Source organism: Salvelinus alpinus, chromosome 14 (assembly GCF_045679555.1).
Source record: "Salvelinus alpinus chromosome 14, SLU_Salpinus.1, whole genome shotgun sequence".
Taxonomy (NCBI): Eukaryota; Metazoa; Chordata; class Actinopteri; order Salmoniformes; family Salmonidae; genus Salvelinus; species Salvelinus alpinus.
The window spans coordinates 14,582,358-14,600,667 of NC_092099.1; the positions used below are offsets into that span (position 1 = coordinate 14,582,358).

Below are 18,310 nucleotides of genomic sequence, written 5' to 3' on the forward strand. Positions count from 1 at the left end.
GACTCAACCATTGCCGTGGTTGGAGAATGTGTGTCCAGGGAATAACGGGAACGGTGATTCGCTAAAGCGGTCAATTTGGCAGGTTGTATGTAGCCTATTATCTGGGAAGCAGGCTGGAGTATATGGAGCAGGGTGACAGCCGGCGCCTCTCCAACTATACACAGATACCAAAATAGGACAGCGGTGTGCTGCAAAGGTCCTGAGAGCTAATTTGAGGTTAGTGTCTGCGAGCGCCTGTTTCAGTCCAGAAAGCGCAATTCATGCCATTAGACGGTGGAAAGGTAAGCGTGAATGAGGGAATATGGATTTGAAGATTAATGGTTGGTACAATGTTGTGAATAATGTTTAGTAGTATAGAATCCAGTGGTTTGAGAGTAGAAACTCATGTCCTGTGCTGATTACTTGAGAGCCTTTATTGCACTCTCAGATCGTAGCCTACTGATGTGTGTATAGATATAAATAGCCCTAATATTGTAGTAGCCTATGTTGTGGTAAAGATGGAAGCCAATATGTAAAGAAAGCCATTAAAAGCTATCCGATTTCAGTTGTTTTTAGGCCTATAGTAAATAAAATGGCACAAGAAATGAATGCCACAAATTATGAATGATATGTTCTATCTTCTCTTCATTTTCTAGCCACTATGTCAGACAAAGGAAAAGGAAGCTACATTTATGACTTTTGTGACGTCGCCCATCCAAATGAACTATTGGATGCTCTGAGAGAGTTCTACCTAGGTGGCATATTCACCGACATCACCCTACAATGTGCCACGGGACAGGTATTTTACTGTCACAAGGCAGCATTGTCAGCCCGCAGCTCTTATTTCAAAGTCATGTTCACAGCCGACATGAAAGAGCGGTCAAACAACCTCATCAAACTGACAGGGATTGATTATGACGTTCTGAGTGCTTTGGTGAACTACGTATACACTTCCAGGGTGAACATCACTGAGACAAATGTACAGAGCCTGCTGGAGGCAGCAGACCTCTTACAGTTCAGCTCAGTGAAGAAGGCTTGCGAAGACTTCCTTATACGCTTCCTGGATGTGGACAACTGCCTGGGTATGCACTCTTTTGCTGAGCTGCACATCTGCCCTGAGCTGGAGCGGGAGGCACGAAGGGTAATGCTCAGCAGGTTTGAGGAACTTCTACAGCAGGAGGAATTCTTGGAGGTGGACTACGACAAGCTGAGTTCCGTCATGTCTCTTAACATCAACGTATGGAAGGATGAAGTTCTCTTGGATGCAGTGGTCAAATGGGTCACCTATGACATTGTTAACCGTATTGATCACGTTCAGGGCCTACTCTGTTGTGTCCATCTTGAGCTGGATGAGGTGCACTTCAAGACTGCCCTGGATGGACAGAGGCAATGCTTACTGGGCAATGAGGGAAAAGTAAGGTCATTGATTATCAACGCTTTGAAGTCCAACTGCAAAGAGACTTCAGCGAGCAGGAAGAAACTGTCCTCAAGCATGTATGTTATTGGAGGGTACTACTGGCATCCGCTCTGTGAAGTCCACATATGGGATCCAATAAGCAACACATGGGTGCAAGGAAAAGATATGCCTGACCAGACAAGAGAGAGCTATAGTGTATCTTTACTGGGGGCAAATATTTATGTGACTGGGGGTTATATGACTGAGACTATTGAAGCCCTGGACACAGTTTGGATTTATAATGGTGATTGTGATGAGTGGACTGAGGGATGCCCCATGATCACTGCCAGATACTACCACTGTTCTGTGGCTTTACACGGCTGTATCTATGCCATAGGAGGGTACAGAGGGGGAGCTATACAACTTGACACTGAATTCTATGACCCCTTAAAAAAGAAATGGTTCCCTACAGCCAACATGATACAAGGTATGAAAACATAAACAGAACCACTATACAGAGGAGTTAGTTACAATGAGAAGACACCTAAGCAAACATGCAGGTCTGTGTTGCTCTAGTATTGCCTTTGAATTTGTCCGTTTCACATGGTTGGGCCAAAGGCTATCTTGGCCACTCATTCACTATTTGATTCTTAGCCATTGACCTGAAAATAATTACTTTCAAGTTATTCTGCATATTAAAATAACATGCAAATTATTTTACTGAGTAGCACTACTGAAATCAGTATTGTTTTGGCTGTTCACTGTTTTTGATCAAATGCTTCCTCTTTCAAAGGTGTAGGAAATGCCACTGCGTGTGTCATGAATGACACAATCTATGTGACCGGTGGCCACTATGGATCCAGAGGAAGCAGCACCTATGAAAAAGTTCAGGCCTACAGGCCAGACATAAATGAGTGGAACATTGTCACAATCAGTCCTCATCCAGGTATGACAGATTTTGAAGGAAGTGGGCATTTTATTTTAATTTGTATTCAGTAATATTTAGTAAGTAAATCATTGTATTCATGCTTTCAGAGTATGGCCTGTGCTCTGTTTCTCTGAACAACAAGCTGTACTTGGTGGGAGGACAGACTACAATCACAGACTGCTACGATCCAGAGAGAGATGAGTGGAGGCAGTTGTCAGTGATGAAGGAGAGGAGGATGGAGTGTGGTGCTGTAGTGATCAATGGCTGCATCTATGTGACCGGGGGATATTCCTATTCAAAGGGGACGTATCTGCAGAGCATTGAGAAGTATGACCCAGAGCTGGACACCTGGGAGGTTGTGGGAAGCCTCCCCAGCCCAGCAAGAACACACGGATGCATTTGCATTTACAGTGTGTAGTGTCTTTTAATGTACTTTTACAACAAACATCAACTAAATCCCATGGATGCAGTTCCTTCGTGCCATATGGCCCATGAGTGGTCGGGGCTGTGTATGTGTGTGACAGGTGCTAAGAATCTTTTTACAAAAAGTTACATTATTTATAGTATCTTTTACACCCAGTTGCCCAAAAATGAATGTTCAGTGACAAATGATTGCTGCTGGTTTAATATTACAAAAAGAGCACATCATTTTCAATCCACTTACATCTAACACACTGGTTCTCATGCACTTAACATTACCAGTTGTGTAATTTTGGCTTAGACAGGTTAACTTGGTAGAGCTCTACATATGCACACAGTTTTTAGACAAATCTCTACATTTGAAGCACAAATGTCATCAACCATACATCTGAATCTTAGGGTTTGGGGGATGCACAATTATTCCGGTTTCCTTTGTTTAGACCTCTGATTCTGAATGTAAAAAGAATGAACTACAACAGCTGTCGGTAAAAACCAAACTGATGATTATGAATGCAAAGATGTATAGGCAGAAGCAGACCACTGCCTAAACGTTGCAACAGTCTGGGGTTGTTTGATTCAGTATGCACCTGATTTTACTTGATAAATGTAACTTTAAAGATGCAATATGCAGAAATTGCTCCGCCATTTCCTGGTTGCTGAAATTGTAATAGTTCGCCTAATTTCAGTTTGTGACAAAACAAGGAAGTATAGTGTAGAGAATCATTGTACCATCTAAACCACTGTGAACCTTTTCAATAAACAAAAATATTGTATTTTCAGCTGTTTGAAGGTAAAATATGAGGGTGGGTAAAAACAGAGTTGGGTGCTGTGGAATTAGTGAGGGTAACCAGAAGTGGTCTTGTGAAAGTTGTTTGTGTTTCTGCTGGTCAGAGCGAGCAGGCGCTCCATGTTAAACGAATGTGGGCAAGAGATGTAAATTGTTTTGCTCTCAAGAAAAGGGAGCAATTGAAAGGAGTGATTACTGGGATAGCGGTAATTGTGAAAGCTGGCAGGTTGAGTTTTCCAGGATTAGAGTAGTACAGAAGTTGTCATATGGTGAGGCAGTGACGAAAGTAGAAGAAGATGGGTCAAGGGGGAGGGATCCTGAGAGGAGTGTTGTGAGTAGTAGATATGTACCAGTACATAGGGATGAACCAACAAGTGATATATGTTTCAGTGAGATTGGATTTTTGGCATTTATAGTAATGGTTATGAACTGTACTGCAGGGATGGAACATATGTCACTGAAAATAGAGGTTGTGGTGGCAGCTGCAGAGAGGTATTTGAGTGTGTGAGACTTGACATCAGAAGAGTTACAGGGTGTGTTAAGTGGTGGTGTCCCATCATTTCAGACTGTTGGCCTGAAGTAGGACTAAATATATTTAAATAGGGGAGTATGGTATTTTTATTTATAAAATAAAAAAAAGTGAGTTTAGCGTTAGATGGTAGGGTATTTGTTGTATTTATGCATTTTAGTATAATTGAGTTATACTCCAGTCTAATAGGTGGCGGTAATGCAACATTTATTGGATGCCAACCACCGTTAAACCTCATCGAATGAGAATTTAGACGGCGCTGTACAGTAGTCTAGGCTGCAGTGCAGAACGTAAAACCACAGTACAATGAGACAGATATTTCACTGGATGTATAAATGTGAAGCATCCGCTTTGGCATTTCCACTCACTGCCAAATATGGTAGTGAGAGGAAGCCCACTGGCGGGCACTGAGAGAAGATGGAACTAGATGGATTTTGGCCAACATTCTGCACATTTTCTCATCGATGAAACAGTTGCTCTCAATACAGATTTCTGTTCCAAAAACGAAAATCTACTATGAACAGAGTGGACTAAGCTAAGTAGACTTTACAATACGCATACGTTTTTAAAAATCGCGCTGTGTAGAAGGAGTGCAAAGGCGAATTGAGTTGTTGAACACAAGCGCTTCACAGAGTAGGCGTTCCCTAACTGACATATGCAGAATTATTCTAGAACGCGCCAATAAGATCTCGCTGGCGTGTGCTTGGCTCTGCCCACTGTGACTAATTTGTTCCATTGGAAATGACAGGCAGTGGTCTTACTTGGTTTAGTTATACATCTTTGGTAAAACAGCACACCAAGGCAGTTTTGGCCCTCAACGATCTCCGTAGCACGCAGGACAACCCACTTGCTTGCCAACGTGATTTAGCGTGTGTGGAAGAAAGCCTTCTGATCAACCTGAATTTCTTTAGGTAGCAAGTCAATATATCACAGTAAGTAAATATATTACAATTAACCAGCGTTTAATCTTCCTATGCAAGTCATCTTATTTGGTATAGAATTGTCCTATCTTGTATTTTAGAGGCCCGTGGAGAAAGAAACAGTTGCACGCTAGCTAACTAGCAAGCTAACGTAAAGAGTTAGCAGACAGAGCGAGGCATTTCATGTACGTGCTGGACACGCTGTAAACTGCCCGTTAGGCCATGTCTTCGTTTGAATTTAGAGGCTGTGTTACTGTAACCACTAGTGAAAGCAATTAATTCACATGAGCTTTCTATAGTACTAGGTAGCTTACTAGGCTGGGTAACATGACTGTCTTCAGTCAGTAGTGAAAACGTGGGTAAGCAAATGCTTTTCCACACGCAAACTTCATGCGCTTGTCCGTTGTGTAATTAGCTGGCACGGCTAGTGCATGTCGCTAAAGCATTTTCCATTTGGTATGTGTTGCTTATAAATCAATAATATTGATTTGTCACATTTTGATCAAATAAATACTCCATTGACTTATTCTTTTCAGACTCATCATGGCAGAAATTCAAGAAATGTCTGAACTTGAGAAGAAGGTGTCTCAACAGCTTGAGGTATTATACTGTAACTGTATATTCAAATATGGTGGTATATACTGTCAACTAACCTGGATAATGCTGATTTTCCCTGATTGACACGTTTTTATTCATCTTCAAAGTACTACTTCGGTGATCACAACCTTCCAAGAGACAAGTTCCTCAAAGAACAGTTGCAGCTCGATGATGGCTGGGTGACTCTGGAAACCATGCTCAAGTTTAACAGGTTTGTGCAATTTAATTTTATTAGTTGAAGCTTTTGACTTGGTAGGGCCTACATACATGTTTATTGTTCGCTCTAACATAATTCCTAACTTTCCCCTCATTATTTTCAGGCTGAAATGCTTGACAACCGATCACAGTGTAATTGTTGAGTCTCTGAAGAAATCCCAGACTGGCCTTTTGGAATTGAGTGAGGATGAGACAAAAATCAGGAGAATTTCAAGCAAGCCCTTACCAGAACTGAACGACAAGTACAAAGATACCCTCAAACACAAATCTGTGTACATTGTACGTTGAATTTTCCAAGATTCGAGATGCACCTAATTACAGCTGTTTGGAGCCCTGTGTTTGTATGTTAAACATTTTCTATGATCTTCCAGAAAGGTTTCCCATTGGAGACAACCCTTGATGAAATCGAGGGGTGGCTGAAAGGGAAAGGCGTCATAGAAAACATTCAGATGAGACGCAATATCCAAAAGAATTTCAAGGTGATTCAGATTAACTTTATTATCCCACCAGTGGGAAATATATTTGGTCATGTGTTTAAAAGACGGTACATGAAAACACAATGTGTGTAATACAAAACACTCAGCATCTCCATCCATTTTCAGGGCTCAGTATTCCTGGTTTTTGACACTGAAGAAGCATCAAAGCAGTTCCTAGCACGCACAGACACCAAATCATTCAAAGAAAATGAAATGATTGTACTTTCAAGGTAGGTGGAGGCTAAGTTACCGCTACCAAGTCTAATATGACCTAATGATACTGGTGAAAAGGCTATGAATATAATTAACTCTGCTCTTCTGTTTTCAGAGAGGACTACCATGCAAAGAAAACAGAGGATAGAAAACTGTTAAAAGCAGAGTCAAAGGCTAAGGCTAAACAGTGAGCACATTACTGACCTTTTAATCATGTTTTTTTTCTTCCTGGAGGGTATTTTTATGGTAAAGTAAATTGTTCCAAATTTGTTTTACAGTGACAAGGACGAAAAACAAAAACAAGCAGAGGAAGAGGAAATGGTAAGATCTATCACACATCCTTAAATGAGATTGTTTTGAAAGGGTTGTTTACATTTTGAAAGTAGCATCTGTTATTGGACAAGTTTGTGTAGCACCACCACCAATTTAAGCCATGTTTCTCCTGTTTGCTTCTATTGAACAGGACCCTATTTGTATATTTCTTTCCAAAACAGGGAGGTTTAAAGTTGTTCTAATGGTCCGCTGCTTTATTTGACACTGTAGAAATCTCTGGACGAGCAGACCGGATGCCTGTTGAAGTTCTCAGGCAATCTTGACAGTGTTTCAAGAGAGGATTTTCACGAGGTGTTCTCAGGTCATGGTCAAATCAAATGGATTGATTTCACCAGGGGTGCCAAAGAGGTAGTAATTGCAGTTTAATAAACATTTTGAACCACCCCTCAATTACAAATGAATGTCATAGAAAATAATTATTTCCTATCTTAAAGGGTACCATCCTCTTCAGAGTGAGTGCCAAGGAAGCTCTTGATAAGGCCAAGGAAGCAAGTGGAGGAAACTTGAAAATTAAAGGCGAAGACGTTACGTGGGAGGTGATGGAGGGAGATGCTGAGAGGGAAGCTCTGAAAAAGATAATTGAAGACCAACAGGAATCTCTCAACAGACGTCGAGGTGGTAGAGGTAACTGATTTCAAGGCGTTTATTTTTCTCTTCATAATGTCATTTCTGATCTGATGGTGCATTTCCTCTCTTTACAGGTGGCCGAAAATCAGGTGGTAGAGGGGGGAGAGGAGGACGAAGGGACAGGGGTGGACGTGATGGCAAATCACACTACCAAGGCAGAAAGACCAAATTTGATGATAGTGATAATGATGGTAAGAGTAGTTATGTTAATCACGCAATATAATAATAGGATTCTGCTGAGACATGTCTGTCAATTATAAACTTTGGAATAATTGAGTATCTAATATTTTCCTTCTAACTTCCATTTCTCCAATAGCACCTCCTAGCCCAAAGAAGCGAGCCCTGGAAGGAGTGTGCAAAGATGCTGATGCTCCAGCTGCAAAAGTTGTCAAAACTGAAAATGGGTCTTAGAAATGTACTAGCACGTCTCGTTGAAGCATTTTATTTGAAAAGAAACCCATTGAAAACAACTTTATTCCATTCCAGTGGAGGCTTCATGTTGTGGAAAACCGTATAAAGTCCACCTTGATGTCAACCTAGAAAACAATTTAGAATGGAAAGTGTTCAGCCTTATCAGTAATGTGGTGTGCATCTTACATTGTCAATACCTATCAATTTCTACCCTGAACATTATGGGACTTCTTATTTAATATGGATTTCATTAGTTGTGTTGACTGCATCTAAACAAATAATTTAATTTCAGCAGGAGCATATTACGCCTGTTTTAGTCACCTCCATACAAGATGTGCATGTTACAAGAAACTTGTTAATCAGTGCCATTCTTTTTTTTCCTCAATTGTTTTAATCAAGTGTATACGGTTGAGTCCTAAATCATAGATCTTGTTCCTTTTACTTGTGAATAGCCATTAAAGTTTTTTGATTTTAAGTCAGATTCTCAGAAGCATATGTTCAAAGCACTTGGCGAAACAATTTACAGACTTAACATTTTTCTTACCGATTTCTTCTTGTGGAACTTGTAGGACGCTGGCAAGTCATATCTTAGCTCTGTCAAGGAGAGAAACACACGGTCAGGTTTGATTTAGGTGTACTTGTTCATCACCTCCACTGCAGTGTTGTAGTTGAGTCCCTCTGGCTAAGTCAGTCACCGGTGGTAGAGTTCCTATGGCTGACTATCGAGTCCAAGTGCTCAAGTCTGAGTCACTGGGTCGGAGTTAAACAAAAAATACATGAACATTGGTTTGTGCACAAAGTGAAAGCAAAATGAATGATTTGGGGTTCTTTAGACATTTTGGTTAGTGCTGGTTGTTTGCCTCTTTATATGGTAGATATCTGCCCAGCAGAAATGTGGTGGGCTGATGGGAAGATTTGTGAGCATTGAAGTAACGCAAAGATTTTTCTCCTGTTACCCAATGGTGATAATTGCCTGCAATAGCCTATGAAACATGTCCTTCATACGCAGGCTCTCACAATTTAATGTTCAACATTTGTCAAATCAATGTTTTGAAGGGATAAATTCTCTAGACAGTATTGGCTATTGCTCCTGTCAGATTGATAAGATTATTGTCAATAATAAACATGCTCTCAGCTCAAATGTTTGGTATTCACCCACTGATATGTAATGTGACAAATGTTTTTTTGCAGAGTGAAAAGTAAAAGGAGACTTGTCAGAACCTGGCTGTGGGGAAAGAAAGTGAGCGAGATGACAAATTCAAACAGCCAACCTTTCTATACTCAAGGGGAAAGAACGAAATTGCTAGACTGTTTTAAACTTAATATCAATTTTGTAAACCGGTTTGTTAACCAGGCAAAGCTAAATAGTAGACTGGTGTTTACGAGGAAGCAAGAGTTGCTTGAGCGGTGTGTAGCCTATGATTGGAGGCGGAGCCTTCCCACTGCTAGAGAACAACCCTCGTTGCTCTGCTCACCCAGTGCTGCTAATAGCTTGTCTATCAAGTACAAGTCACGGTAAGGTGAGTCAGAAGTAATAAATCGAGACTCGAGTACTACAACTCCATTGTGACATTTCTGTTACCTGCTATTACTTCCATTTTTACTCCCCAGTCACTTGCTTTCTTCTGTATGTGCTGCAATTAGGCAAAAAGAGGAATTAGACAACACTTAAGTCAGAAGTTGATGAAAGAGTAGTACACCATGGAGTGTTCTGACAACTTACGCCTCGTGTTGATGTTTTGTGAAGGGAATATACTGCTGTTGTTGCCATAGTTAAAGCGGTCCTCAGAAACTGCATGTCCATACCTTTATTTTTGAGAAAGCAATCAAGGTTTATAACACATCAATTGGTTGTTTTATTACCTTAAAATGTGATCTCACCTTGGTTGTGTTTGGTACCAAATGGAGGATTCATTATCACAGTGTCAAATTTCTTGGCATATGCATGGGATCTCAGGGAGCACATGTCACACCGGATCAGGTCTACGTTGGTCAGCTCAAATTCCTCAGAGTTCCTTTTGAATATCTCCAGTGCGTCGTCATCAATGTCAAACCCAACACACAAACTGTAAGAGAAGAAGGTGAGTGGTTAAATACTCCAGTACAATAACTTTTATTCAGACAGTTGGTGTTATTTTCTTACCCTGCATCAAGCATTGCTGCTCCAATGCTAAGAACGCCACATCCGCATCCCAAATCTGCAACCAATTTGCCCTCGATGTCATCAAATGTGTTGTGGATTGTATAAAGCATACATGCTGAAAAGACACATGTTTAAATTACTAAAATTAGACTCAGCAATTTCAATTACAACAAAATTCAAATTGGCATGCAAACAAATCGTGAAGAGCCAGTAGGAGGTTTTGGCAGATTGTTGTAGTTGACGTCTACGTGATGTCATATGGATGAGTCTACCGTTAACAACAAACACACGTTTGTAATGTTATAGCTTTAGTGGGCCACCTATATTGATTATTGTGGAGTAGTCTTACCTGCAATGTGAGGGCTGGTTGGATATTGTTCAAGAAGAATCTTGGGTTCTTCAAAGGCGTCCACTTGTTGAAGACAACTTTCCAACTCTTTCAGCTTCATATTGGCTGTATAGCAAACCTTGACCTGCTACAGCTAACGGTACATACACTCAACGCCGAGAGCCCTATCGGGAAGACCACGGATATCAAGGAAGCTAGATTGTACTCGATAGCTGCTCTCCGTAAATGCAATCCAAGACTTGGTTTTATTGTTTACCTTCTGCTGGCCACATTTGAGCTAGAATATGGCATAGAAAGCTAAATTTCGCAGCACACACCTCTTCAGAGCCCCGGGGAGGGTGTACAGAGTGACACTTCCGCATTAGTGGGGTCTCAATGAAAACAATCCGAAGTGGAACAGACGCTAAGAAAAGTAGTACAGCTCTATGATCATGGTGTTTTTGCAATACAAAACATGCATAACATTTTCTGATTCCGCTAGTTACTGTCACCACTGGCATTGTCATTTCATAGTTAGGGATTAGCTAGGTTACTGTAATCGTGGGTTGTGATGGTTTGTCTATATAACTTTTGGTGTACAAAATTGCATGGTCACGGTTGATCAGCTGCCTACTGGACAGCAGTAGCCGAAACTACTACACAGCTTGATCACCTGCCAAACTGGATGTGGATTTGCAATGAAGCCAGGTCAGTGTGTTTGAACCAATGATTTATATACGTCATTGGTTTAACACAATAGACGCGGAACACAAACAGTGAACACAATAACCGGATGTATCGCGAGAAATCACGAGAACATAGCAACAGGACAACAAAAATACATTTGTGTACAAGCCAGAGTTTATGATGGCGGCGTTGCTGCTACGCCGGGACAAGAAATCTACTGCTGCTCATTTAAAGTCAGACCTTAATCGGACTGACAACAGCTCTGGTGTCCGACAACTTCAAGAGCTGCTTGATTCTGTTCTTAATCCAGAAAAGCCAGCGGCAGACACCGAGGCTCTTGACTGGTGTAAATGTCTAATAGCAGGAGGAGAAGGTTTCGAGGAATTCTGCAAAACGGTCCGGTCCTATGACAATGCTACTCTATGCGGCTTGGTTTGGACAGCCAATTTTGTGGCATACCGCTGTCGGACTTGTGGCATTTCTCCTTGCATGTCACTCTGCGCAGAGTGTTTTAACAACGGCGATCACACAGGCCATGATTTCAATATGTTCAGGAGCCAGGCTGGTGGGGCCTGTGACTGTGGAGATAGTAATGTCATGCGAGAAACTGGGTAAGTCCTTAGCATAAGAGCGCTAGCTAACTAACGCCAACTGGCTAGCTAGATTGTAGTGACATTTTCTAATGAATAGATAATACTTAATACTTGACATTTTTTGACAGCAACTGACATAATCAAACAATTAAAAAAATGTATGGGGCCTAGTATGGGTCATAATGCCTAGTTTGCTGGCAAACAGCTAGTTCGTCATGATAATGCCTAGTTTGCTGGCTAACAGCTAGTTCGCAAAGTTCTACCTAGTTGGGAGTATGCTGCCTTACTGAGTCTAGTTTATATAGCAACTGTGCCGTTTTGACAGGTCCTCTTAATTTTACTCACATCTGTTGTCACTGAACATGCTATTGATTGAAAAAACATGAATCTTTTGATTTAGCTATACCAAACCCAAACATTTTATTTTTATGGGTGCACTAGTTAGCCTGCGTTTAGACAGACATCCCAATTCGGATATTTTTTTTTCTCACGAATTGGAGCTCTGAAAAAGCTCTGATTATTGAAAATACAAATTATTTGGAAAAAATAAATGAATTGGGCGTTAGCTAGCTAACAAAACACCAGAGGCTAGTTCACGTCCCTGTCATAGGACCCAACCCCAGCAATCTAGTCAAGTACACACAGCTTTGAACAATGGCTATAAACACAGCAGAGGTGTATTTATTACGTCTCGCAACAGAAACAGTTTACCTTTAAGAATCAAATTGAACAACTTAATACTTGCATTTTATATGTTTGCATTTTATATTCTTAATGCAAATACTGTGCTATTGAAATGAACTAATCCTACAAGGTTTCTAGGATAATACAACAACAAAAAAATCCCTGCAGAATAACTCGATCACTTCTTGTAACATATCAGCTCATGTTTAGATTTAAAGGGCGACTGCACTTCCTGATTTGGCCTCTTTTTAACAAATATTTGGTTAATTAAGAAATGTTAGAGGCCATGGTTCAATTAAAACGTGAGTTGGTTTTGGGGTGTGGTTTGATGTGGGTGTGTGTTTGCAGGTGGGAAGTTAACCAAATTATTCTGCCAATTAGCTTCAGTCTGGTGTGCGCCCTTTGCAAAGTTGGTTTGACTTTGGATAGCCTATCCCTGGGGCTAGTTAGGGACCACCAATAAACAAGACAATATTTTCATTTTGTGCACCTTTTAGTTTTCTTATTAAATATTTCAATATTTGTATATGAAATACTTTAACTCAAACCAACTATACATTAAGTCATTGAAATTTGGATTATTGGAATTTTATAATTGTCCTATGTACATGGTGTAATTTAGATGGTCTGTAACTAGCCCCATAGGGATTACCAAAGTCAACCCACATTTACCACGGGCATTACGATTGGGTCTTGCAGCTGCACTCCAAATTGATGATTACTTGTGGGCAGAATTGAAACGAACCAAACCTTCAATTGTGTTCTGACGCAAGTCCCACACAACTCAGTTTTGGATGACAATGACTTTATGACACTATTTACACTTTAGTAAATTTTGACAGAATAAATGCTTCTGACTCGTATCGATGCCACATAGGTTATTTTCTAAATGAGAATTCGTTTTTTAGGGGCAGTTGCTCTTTAACATATCTTCTTTGCAGCTTACTCCCCACCATTCCTTTAAGTTATTAGTTTACTCTTCTGCAGTTATTCTTTTCTGATGGATGACATTGCATGACATTTTATTAAAGGCAGTCAGATATACTACTAGCCTAACTTAAAATGCACAACTTGCACTATCAAAGGAAGAGAAAAGACACTGCTTGTGTCCATTAGATAGGTTGTCCTGTAATTGTTCCCAAATACTTCCACAATTTATTTTAGGTACTTCTCTTGGTTATGAAATAAACTTATATGGATGTTGTTCTGTCAGGTTTTGCAGACGGCATCGCTTAAGAACCGGGGAGAATGTTCCTTCAGTGCCCCGAGACTTACTACTGATGTCAGAGATGGTCCTCTCTCGCTTCATCATCTGTATCATACAGTACCTAAGGGATGGATACACTGAACCAGGTGGGAGAACCAGCATCGCACTATGTCTACAGAATACCCTAAAAGCACCTGATTGCAATTAAACAGCCCTCTGAGAACAAAACATTGTGGAGAAAGTTATTTTACAACTATCTTATGTAGGTCATTCTGCTTGTTTTCATGAGCCCTTCTGACACATTTTAATTTCACAACTTTTATCATACCTTGCTCTCACAGACACATCAACTGAGAGGGACCTACAGAAGGTCTTACAGCAGCTGGAGCCCCAGATATCCTTCCTAGAAGAACTGACGAAGATGGGCGGAGCAATGAGAACTGTGCTGACAAAGATCCTAACGAATCAGCAAACATTCAAGGACCTGAGCATGGGTAAATATGTCTATTTCCACTTACTCATAGTGCCATTGAGTGATTTGTTATTCTGACCGGGGGGGAGAGAAACTATCAAAAGGTGACATGATACGAATCAATATTGCCAAACTATAATAATTCAATGCTCCACACAGGCTAATGAATGTCTGATAGTTTAATACATATCTCATATGTAAATATGCCCTATAGGTCAAGAAGAGAATGTATTTGCAAAAAAGAACTACGAGAACTACCTGTCAGCACTGAAGAACTCAGGCCTGGTGTCTGTGGAGGAGAAGGCCCAGACTGGGGCTGCAGAGCCCACACGAGGATCTGAGACAGGGGCTCTGGGCTTACTGGGTAAGACCTCATCTACTCTTTAGGAGTTGGAACTCAAAATAAGAGTCCCTGATAGCATGCCATTTGTTGTAGTATGGAAACATAATGGAAGTAGTGTTTCTCAATGACTCATTAATCAAGGAAAAAATGAAGTAATGGCTGCCGTCTGTCTCTGCTCTGGTTTCTTTAGGAGCCGCAGCACCATCCAGCTCTGGGTCCAATAAAGAGGTATGTGAATACTGTATCAGAATAGTTAGTCTTTCTTCTCAGTATTGAAATATAGATACAGTAGTTATAATACTTCCCATGTTTTTCTTAAAGGAGGATCAAGATGGAGGGCAATCTATTGGACAGAGAAAGAGGGTGAAACTTAGTAGCACAACCAAAGGTAATTTACATAACATGCATTACATTCTATGTAATGATGAATGATACACTGATTTAAAAAAAATAATGTATATTCTGTCCTTAGATCCATCCATTATGGACTCCCTGAAACACAAATGTTTTCTGGAGGAGTTGCTGTTTTGGACCATAAAGTACGAGTTTCCTCAGAAGATGGTTACTTTTCTACTGAACATGCTGCCAGATCAAGACTACAAGGTATGTATTTCATGTTGTAGCTAAGTGTAGTGGCTCTGCTGCATTTCTTTTTAATTTTTAGAGAAGCTGTTATGACTGCAGAGTGTAGTCAATTATTACCTGTTTGATTGTTGTGCTTTTTTTGTTGTTGTTTTGTAGATCACCTTCACGAAAACATTTGTTCAACATTATGCATTCATCATGAAAACTCTGATGAAAAGCCAGGAGTCGGATACCATGTCCAACCGCATCGTACATATCAGTGTACAGCTGTTCAGCAATGAGGACTTAGCACGCCACGTGACAGAGGAGTGTCAACTACTAGACATCATGGTCACTGTCCTCCTCTACATGATGGAGAGTTGCCTTATCAAAAGTGAACTTCAAGGTGAGCTGTGTTTGAATGACCATACTGATGATTGTTTGACTGACTGTGTGAATCTAAACTGCTTCCCACACTACCAACCCTCATTGTGTTCGGTCACTCTTTTTTTCGTTATTTTCAGATGAAGAGAACAGCCGCCACGTTGTGGTCAACTGCAGCGAGGCTCTGCTGAAGAACAACACTTACTGGCCTTTAGTTAGCGACTTTATTAATATTCTCTCACACCAAAGTGTAGCTAAGAAATTCCTGGAGGACCACTCACTGCTCATGCTGTGGATGAGCTTTGTGTCCTTCTTTCAAGGTAATTGCCTGTGGATTTAAGAATCTGAATAGTAGTGGTAGCTGGGACTGTGATATGTGTCAGTATTTGCCTCAAGGATGACTAATCGTTATTCCCTGGTAGCGTAGCTGGTGTGATTTTAGTCTGATCTTTATCTATTGGAGTCATGTCCTATCATCTGTCTCTGTTAAAGGCCCAGTGCAGTCAAAAATGTGATTTTTCTGTGTTTTTATATATTTATTCACTGAGGTTGGAATAATACCATGACATTATGAAAACGATAATGCCCTTTTAGTGTAAGAGCTGTTTGAAAAGACCGCCAGAAATGTCAGCCTGTTTTGGTGGGATGGAGTTTTGGCCTGCCTAGTTACATCACCAGGTGGTAAATTGGTTAATAGACCAATAAGAGTTACAAACCTCTGCCCATAATGGCTAGTTTTCCATTTTTCCACTCCCCACTCAGACCACTCCTAGGAAAATTCTTGCTTGGGGAAATTGCTCTTTGCTAAGATGCTTTTTTTTGTAAGGTAACCAGACATTTTTTTGATATTGAGAGAAAAACGTCTGCATTTGCCCGTTAGTATCTGCTTAATCATATGACGCAATATTAGTCCTCTGTAATTCCCTTCCATTGGTGGTAGTCACTGCTTATTTAGCTGGTCACTATTTTCTGTAGCTGAGCAATATGTCCAGCAAAACAGATGTTATGGTACATTGAAGGCAACTTTTATTTTACTCTAATAGGAATTTAACCTGACAAAGACAATTACGGCGCATGTTATTCCTTGTGCTCGTTCAACATTGTAGCAGGCGGTGCAGGCAACTGCCGACTGACTGCGTCATAAATAACTACTCATTATTATTTGTAGATCAGTCAGTCACCATTTACCCACAATACCTCATGGATTTGATGCTATCAAACACGGCCCTTGTCTCTATTAGAATTGTCTGTGCAGCACTCCTGCTATGTGGCCACCATAACCCTAAAAATAACCCCTAGCCGCAGATACTGTTGGCTGAAGTATCCACTTACTTAGGCAAGATGCAGAGAGCATAGTGCCACTATGTTATGGTATGAGTGTAGGCTGCCCTTACATACAGTGGGGAGAACAAGTATTTGATACACTGCCGATTTTGCAGGTTTTCCTACTTACAAAGCATGTAGAGGTCTGTCATTTTTATCATAGGTACACTTCAACTGTGAGAGACGGAATCTAAAAAAAAAATCCAGAAAATCACATTGTATGATTTTTAAGTAATTAATTTGCATTTTATTGCATGACATAAGTATTTGATCACCTACCAACCAGTAAGAATTCCGGCTCTCACAGACCTGTTAGTTTTTCTTTAAGAAGCCCTCCTGTTCTCCACTCATTACCTGTATTAACTGCACCTGTTTGAACTCGTTACCTGTATAAAAGACACCTGTCCACACACTCAATCAAACAGACTCCAACCTCTCCACAATGGCCAAGACCAGAGAGCTGTGTAAGGACATCAGGGATAAATTGTAGACCTGTACAAGGCTGGGATGGGCTACAGGACAATAGCCAAGCAGCTTGGTGAGAAGGCAACAACTGTTGGCACAATTATTAGAAAATGGAAGAAGTTCAAGATGACGGTCAATCACCCTCGGTCTGGGGCTCCATGCAAGATCTCACCTCGTGGGGCATCAATGATCATGAGGAATGTGAGGGATCAGCCCAGAACTACACGGCAGGACCTGGTCAATGACCTGAAGAGAGCTGGGACCACAGTCTCAAAGAAAACCATTAGTAACACACTACGCCGTCATGGATTAAAATCCTGCAGCGCACGCAAGGTCCCCCTGCTCAAGCCAGCGCATGTCCAGGCCCGTCTGAAGTTTGCCAATGACCATCTGGATGATCCAGAGGAGGAATGGGAGAAGGTCATGTGGTCTGATGAGACAAAAATAGAGCTTTTTGCTCTAAACTCCACTCGCCGTGTTTGGAGGAATAGAAGGATGAGTACAACCCCAAGAACACCATCCCAACCGTGAAGCATGGAGGTGGAAACATCATTCTTTGGGGATGCTTTTCTGCAAAGGGGACAGGACGACTGCACCGTATTGAAGGGAGGATGGATGGGGCCATGTATCGCGAGATCTTGACCAACAACCTCCTTCCCTCAGTAAGAGCATTGAAGATGGGTCGTGGCTGGGTCTTCCAGCATGACAACGACCCGAAACACACAGCCAGGGCAACTAAGGAGTGGCTCCGTAAGAAGCATCTCAAGGTCCTGGAGTGGCCTAGCCAGTCTCCAGACCTGAACCCAATAGAAAATCTTTGGAGGGAGCCGAAAGTCCGTATTGCCCAGCGACAGCCCCGAAACCTGAAGGATCTGGAGAAGGTCTGTATGGAGGAGTGGGCCAAAATCCCTGCTGCAGTGTGTGCAAACCTGGTCAAGAACTACAGGAAACGTATGATCTCTGTAATTGCAAACTAAGGTTTCTGTACCAAATATTCAGTTCTGCTTTTCTGATGTATCAAATACTTATGTCATGCAATAAAATGCAAATTAATTAATTAAAAATCATACAATGTGATTTTCTGGATTTTTGTTTTAGATTCCTTCTCTCACAGTTGAAGTGTACCTATGATAAAAATTACAGACCTCTACATGCTTTGTAAGTAGGAAAACCTGCAAAATTGTCAGTGTATCAAATACTTGTTCTCCCCACTGTACATGGGATTCCCCCCATTCTTAGACTTATCTAGATGTCAACAAATATGTTTTCCCGGGTTAACACTGCG

The 18,310-nt window shown here is 41.0% G+C and overlaps 4 protein-coding genes across 5 annotated transcripts in view; 3 read left to right on the top strand and 1 right to left on the bottom strand.

Moving 5' to 3' along the window:
• The first annotated feature begins 181 nt into the window (after positions 1-181).
• klhl23 (kelch-like family member 23) lies at positions 182-3,496 on the top strand. The gene is made up of 4 exons (XM_071340560.1): positions 182-281; positions 636-1,862; positions 2,169-2,321; positions 2,411-3,496. The coding sequence occupies exons 2-4, from the start codon at positions 641-643 to the stop codon at positions 2,719-2,721; spliced, it is 1,686 nt and encodes a 561-aa protein (XP_071196661.1). The 5' UTR covers positions 182-281; positions 636-640; the 3' UTR covers positions 2,722-3,496.
• An 893-nt stretch (positions 3,497-4,389) lies between these two features.
• On the top strand, positions 4,390-8,307 carry LOC139538480 (lupus La protein homolog B-like). Its single transcript, XM_071340565.1, has 12 exons — positions 4,390-4,971; positions 5,496-5,559; positions 5,664-5,767; positions 5,877-6,051; positions 6,144-6,251; positions 6,375-6,478; positions 6,577-6,648; positions 6,740-6,782; positions 7,005-7,142; positions 7,229-7,418; positions 7,496-7,612; positions 7,738-8,307. The coding sequence occupies exons 2-12, from the start codon at positions 5,503-5,505 to the stop codon at positions 7,830-7,832; spliced, it is 1,203 nt and encodes a 400-aa protein (XP_071196666.1). The 5' UTR covers positions 4,390-4,971; positions 5,496-5,502; the 3' UTR covers positions 7,833-8,307.
• On the bottom strand, positions 7,848-10,464 carry mettl5 (methyltransferase 5, N6-adenosine). Its single transcript, XM_071340566.1, has 7 exons — positions 10,325-10,464; positions 9,976-10,090; positions 9,714-9,898; positions 9,556-9,638; positions 9,415-9,466; positions 8,377-8,426; positions 7,848-7,957 (listed from the first exon to the last, which is right to left on the bottom strand). The coding sequence occupies exons 1-7, from the start codon at positions 10,422-10,424 to the stop codon at positions 7,916-7,918; spliced, it is 627 nt and encodes a 208-aa protein (XP_071196667.1). The 5' UTR covers positions 10,425-10,464; the 3' UTR covers positions 7,848-7,915.
• Positions 10,465-11,167: 703 nt separating this feature from the next.
• The window catches only part of LOC139538479 (E3 ubiquitin-protein ligase ubr3-like), a 44,002-nt gene continuing 36,859 nt past the window's right edge, over positions 11,168-18,310 (top strand). For both annotated transcript variants that reach the window (XM_071340562.1, XM_071340563.1), the window contains exons 1-9: positions 11,168-11,601; positions 13,481-13,620; positions 13,816-13,968; positions 14,161-14,310; positions 14,480-14,517; positions 14,611-14,677; positions 14,762-14,892; positions 15,031-15,259; positions 15,378-15,557. In XM_071340562.1, coding sequence (XP_071196663.1) covers positions 11,168-11,601; positions 13,481-13,620; positions 13,816-13,968; positions 14,161-14,310; positions 14,480-14,517; positions 14,611-14,677; positions 14,762-14,892; positions 15,031-15,259; positions 15,378-15,557 — 1,522 coding nt within the window. The remainder of the gene's footprint in view (positions 11,602-13,480; positions 13,621-13,815; positions 13,969-14,160; positions 14,311-14,479; positions 14,518-14,610; positions 14,678-14,761; positions 14,893-15,030; positions 15,260-15,377; positions 15,558-18,310) is intronic.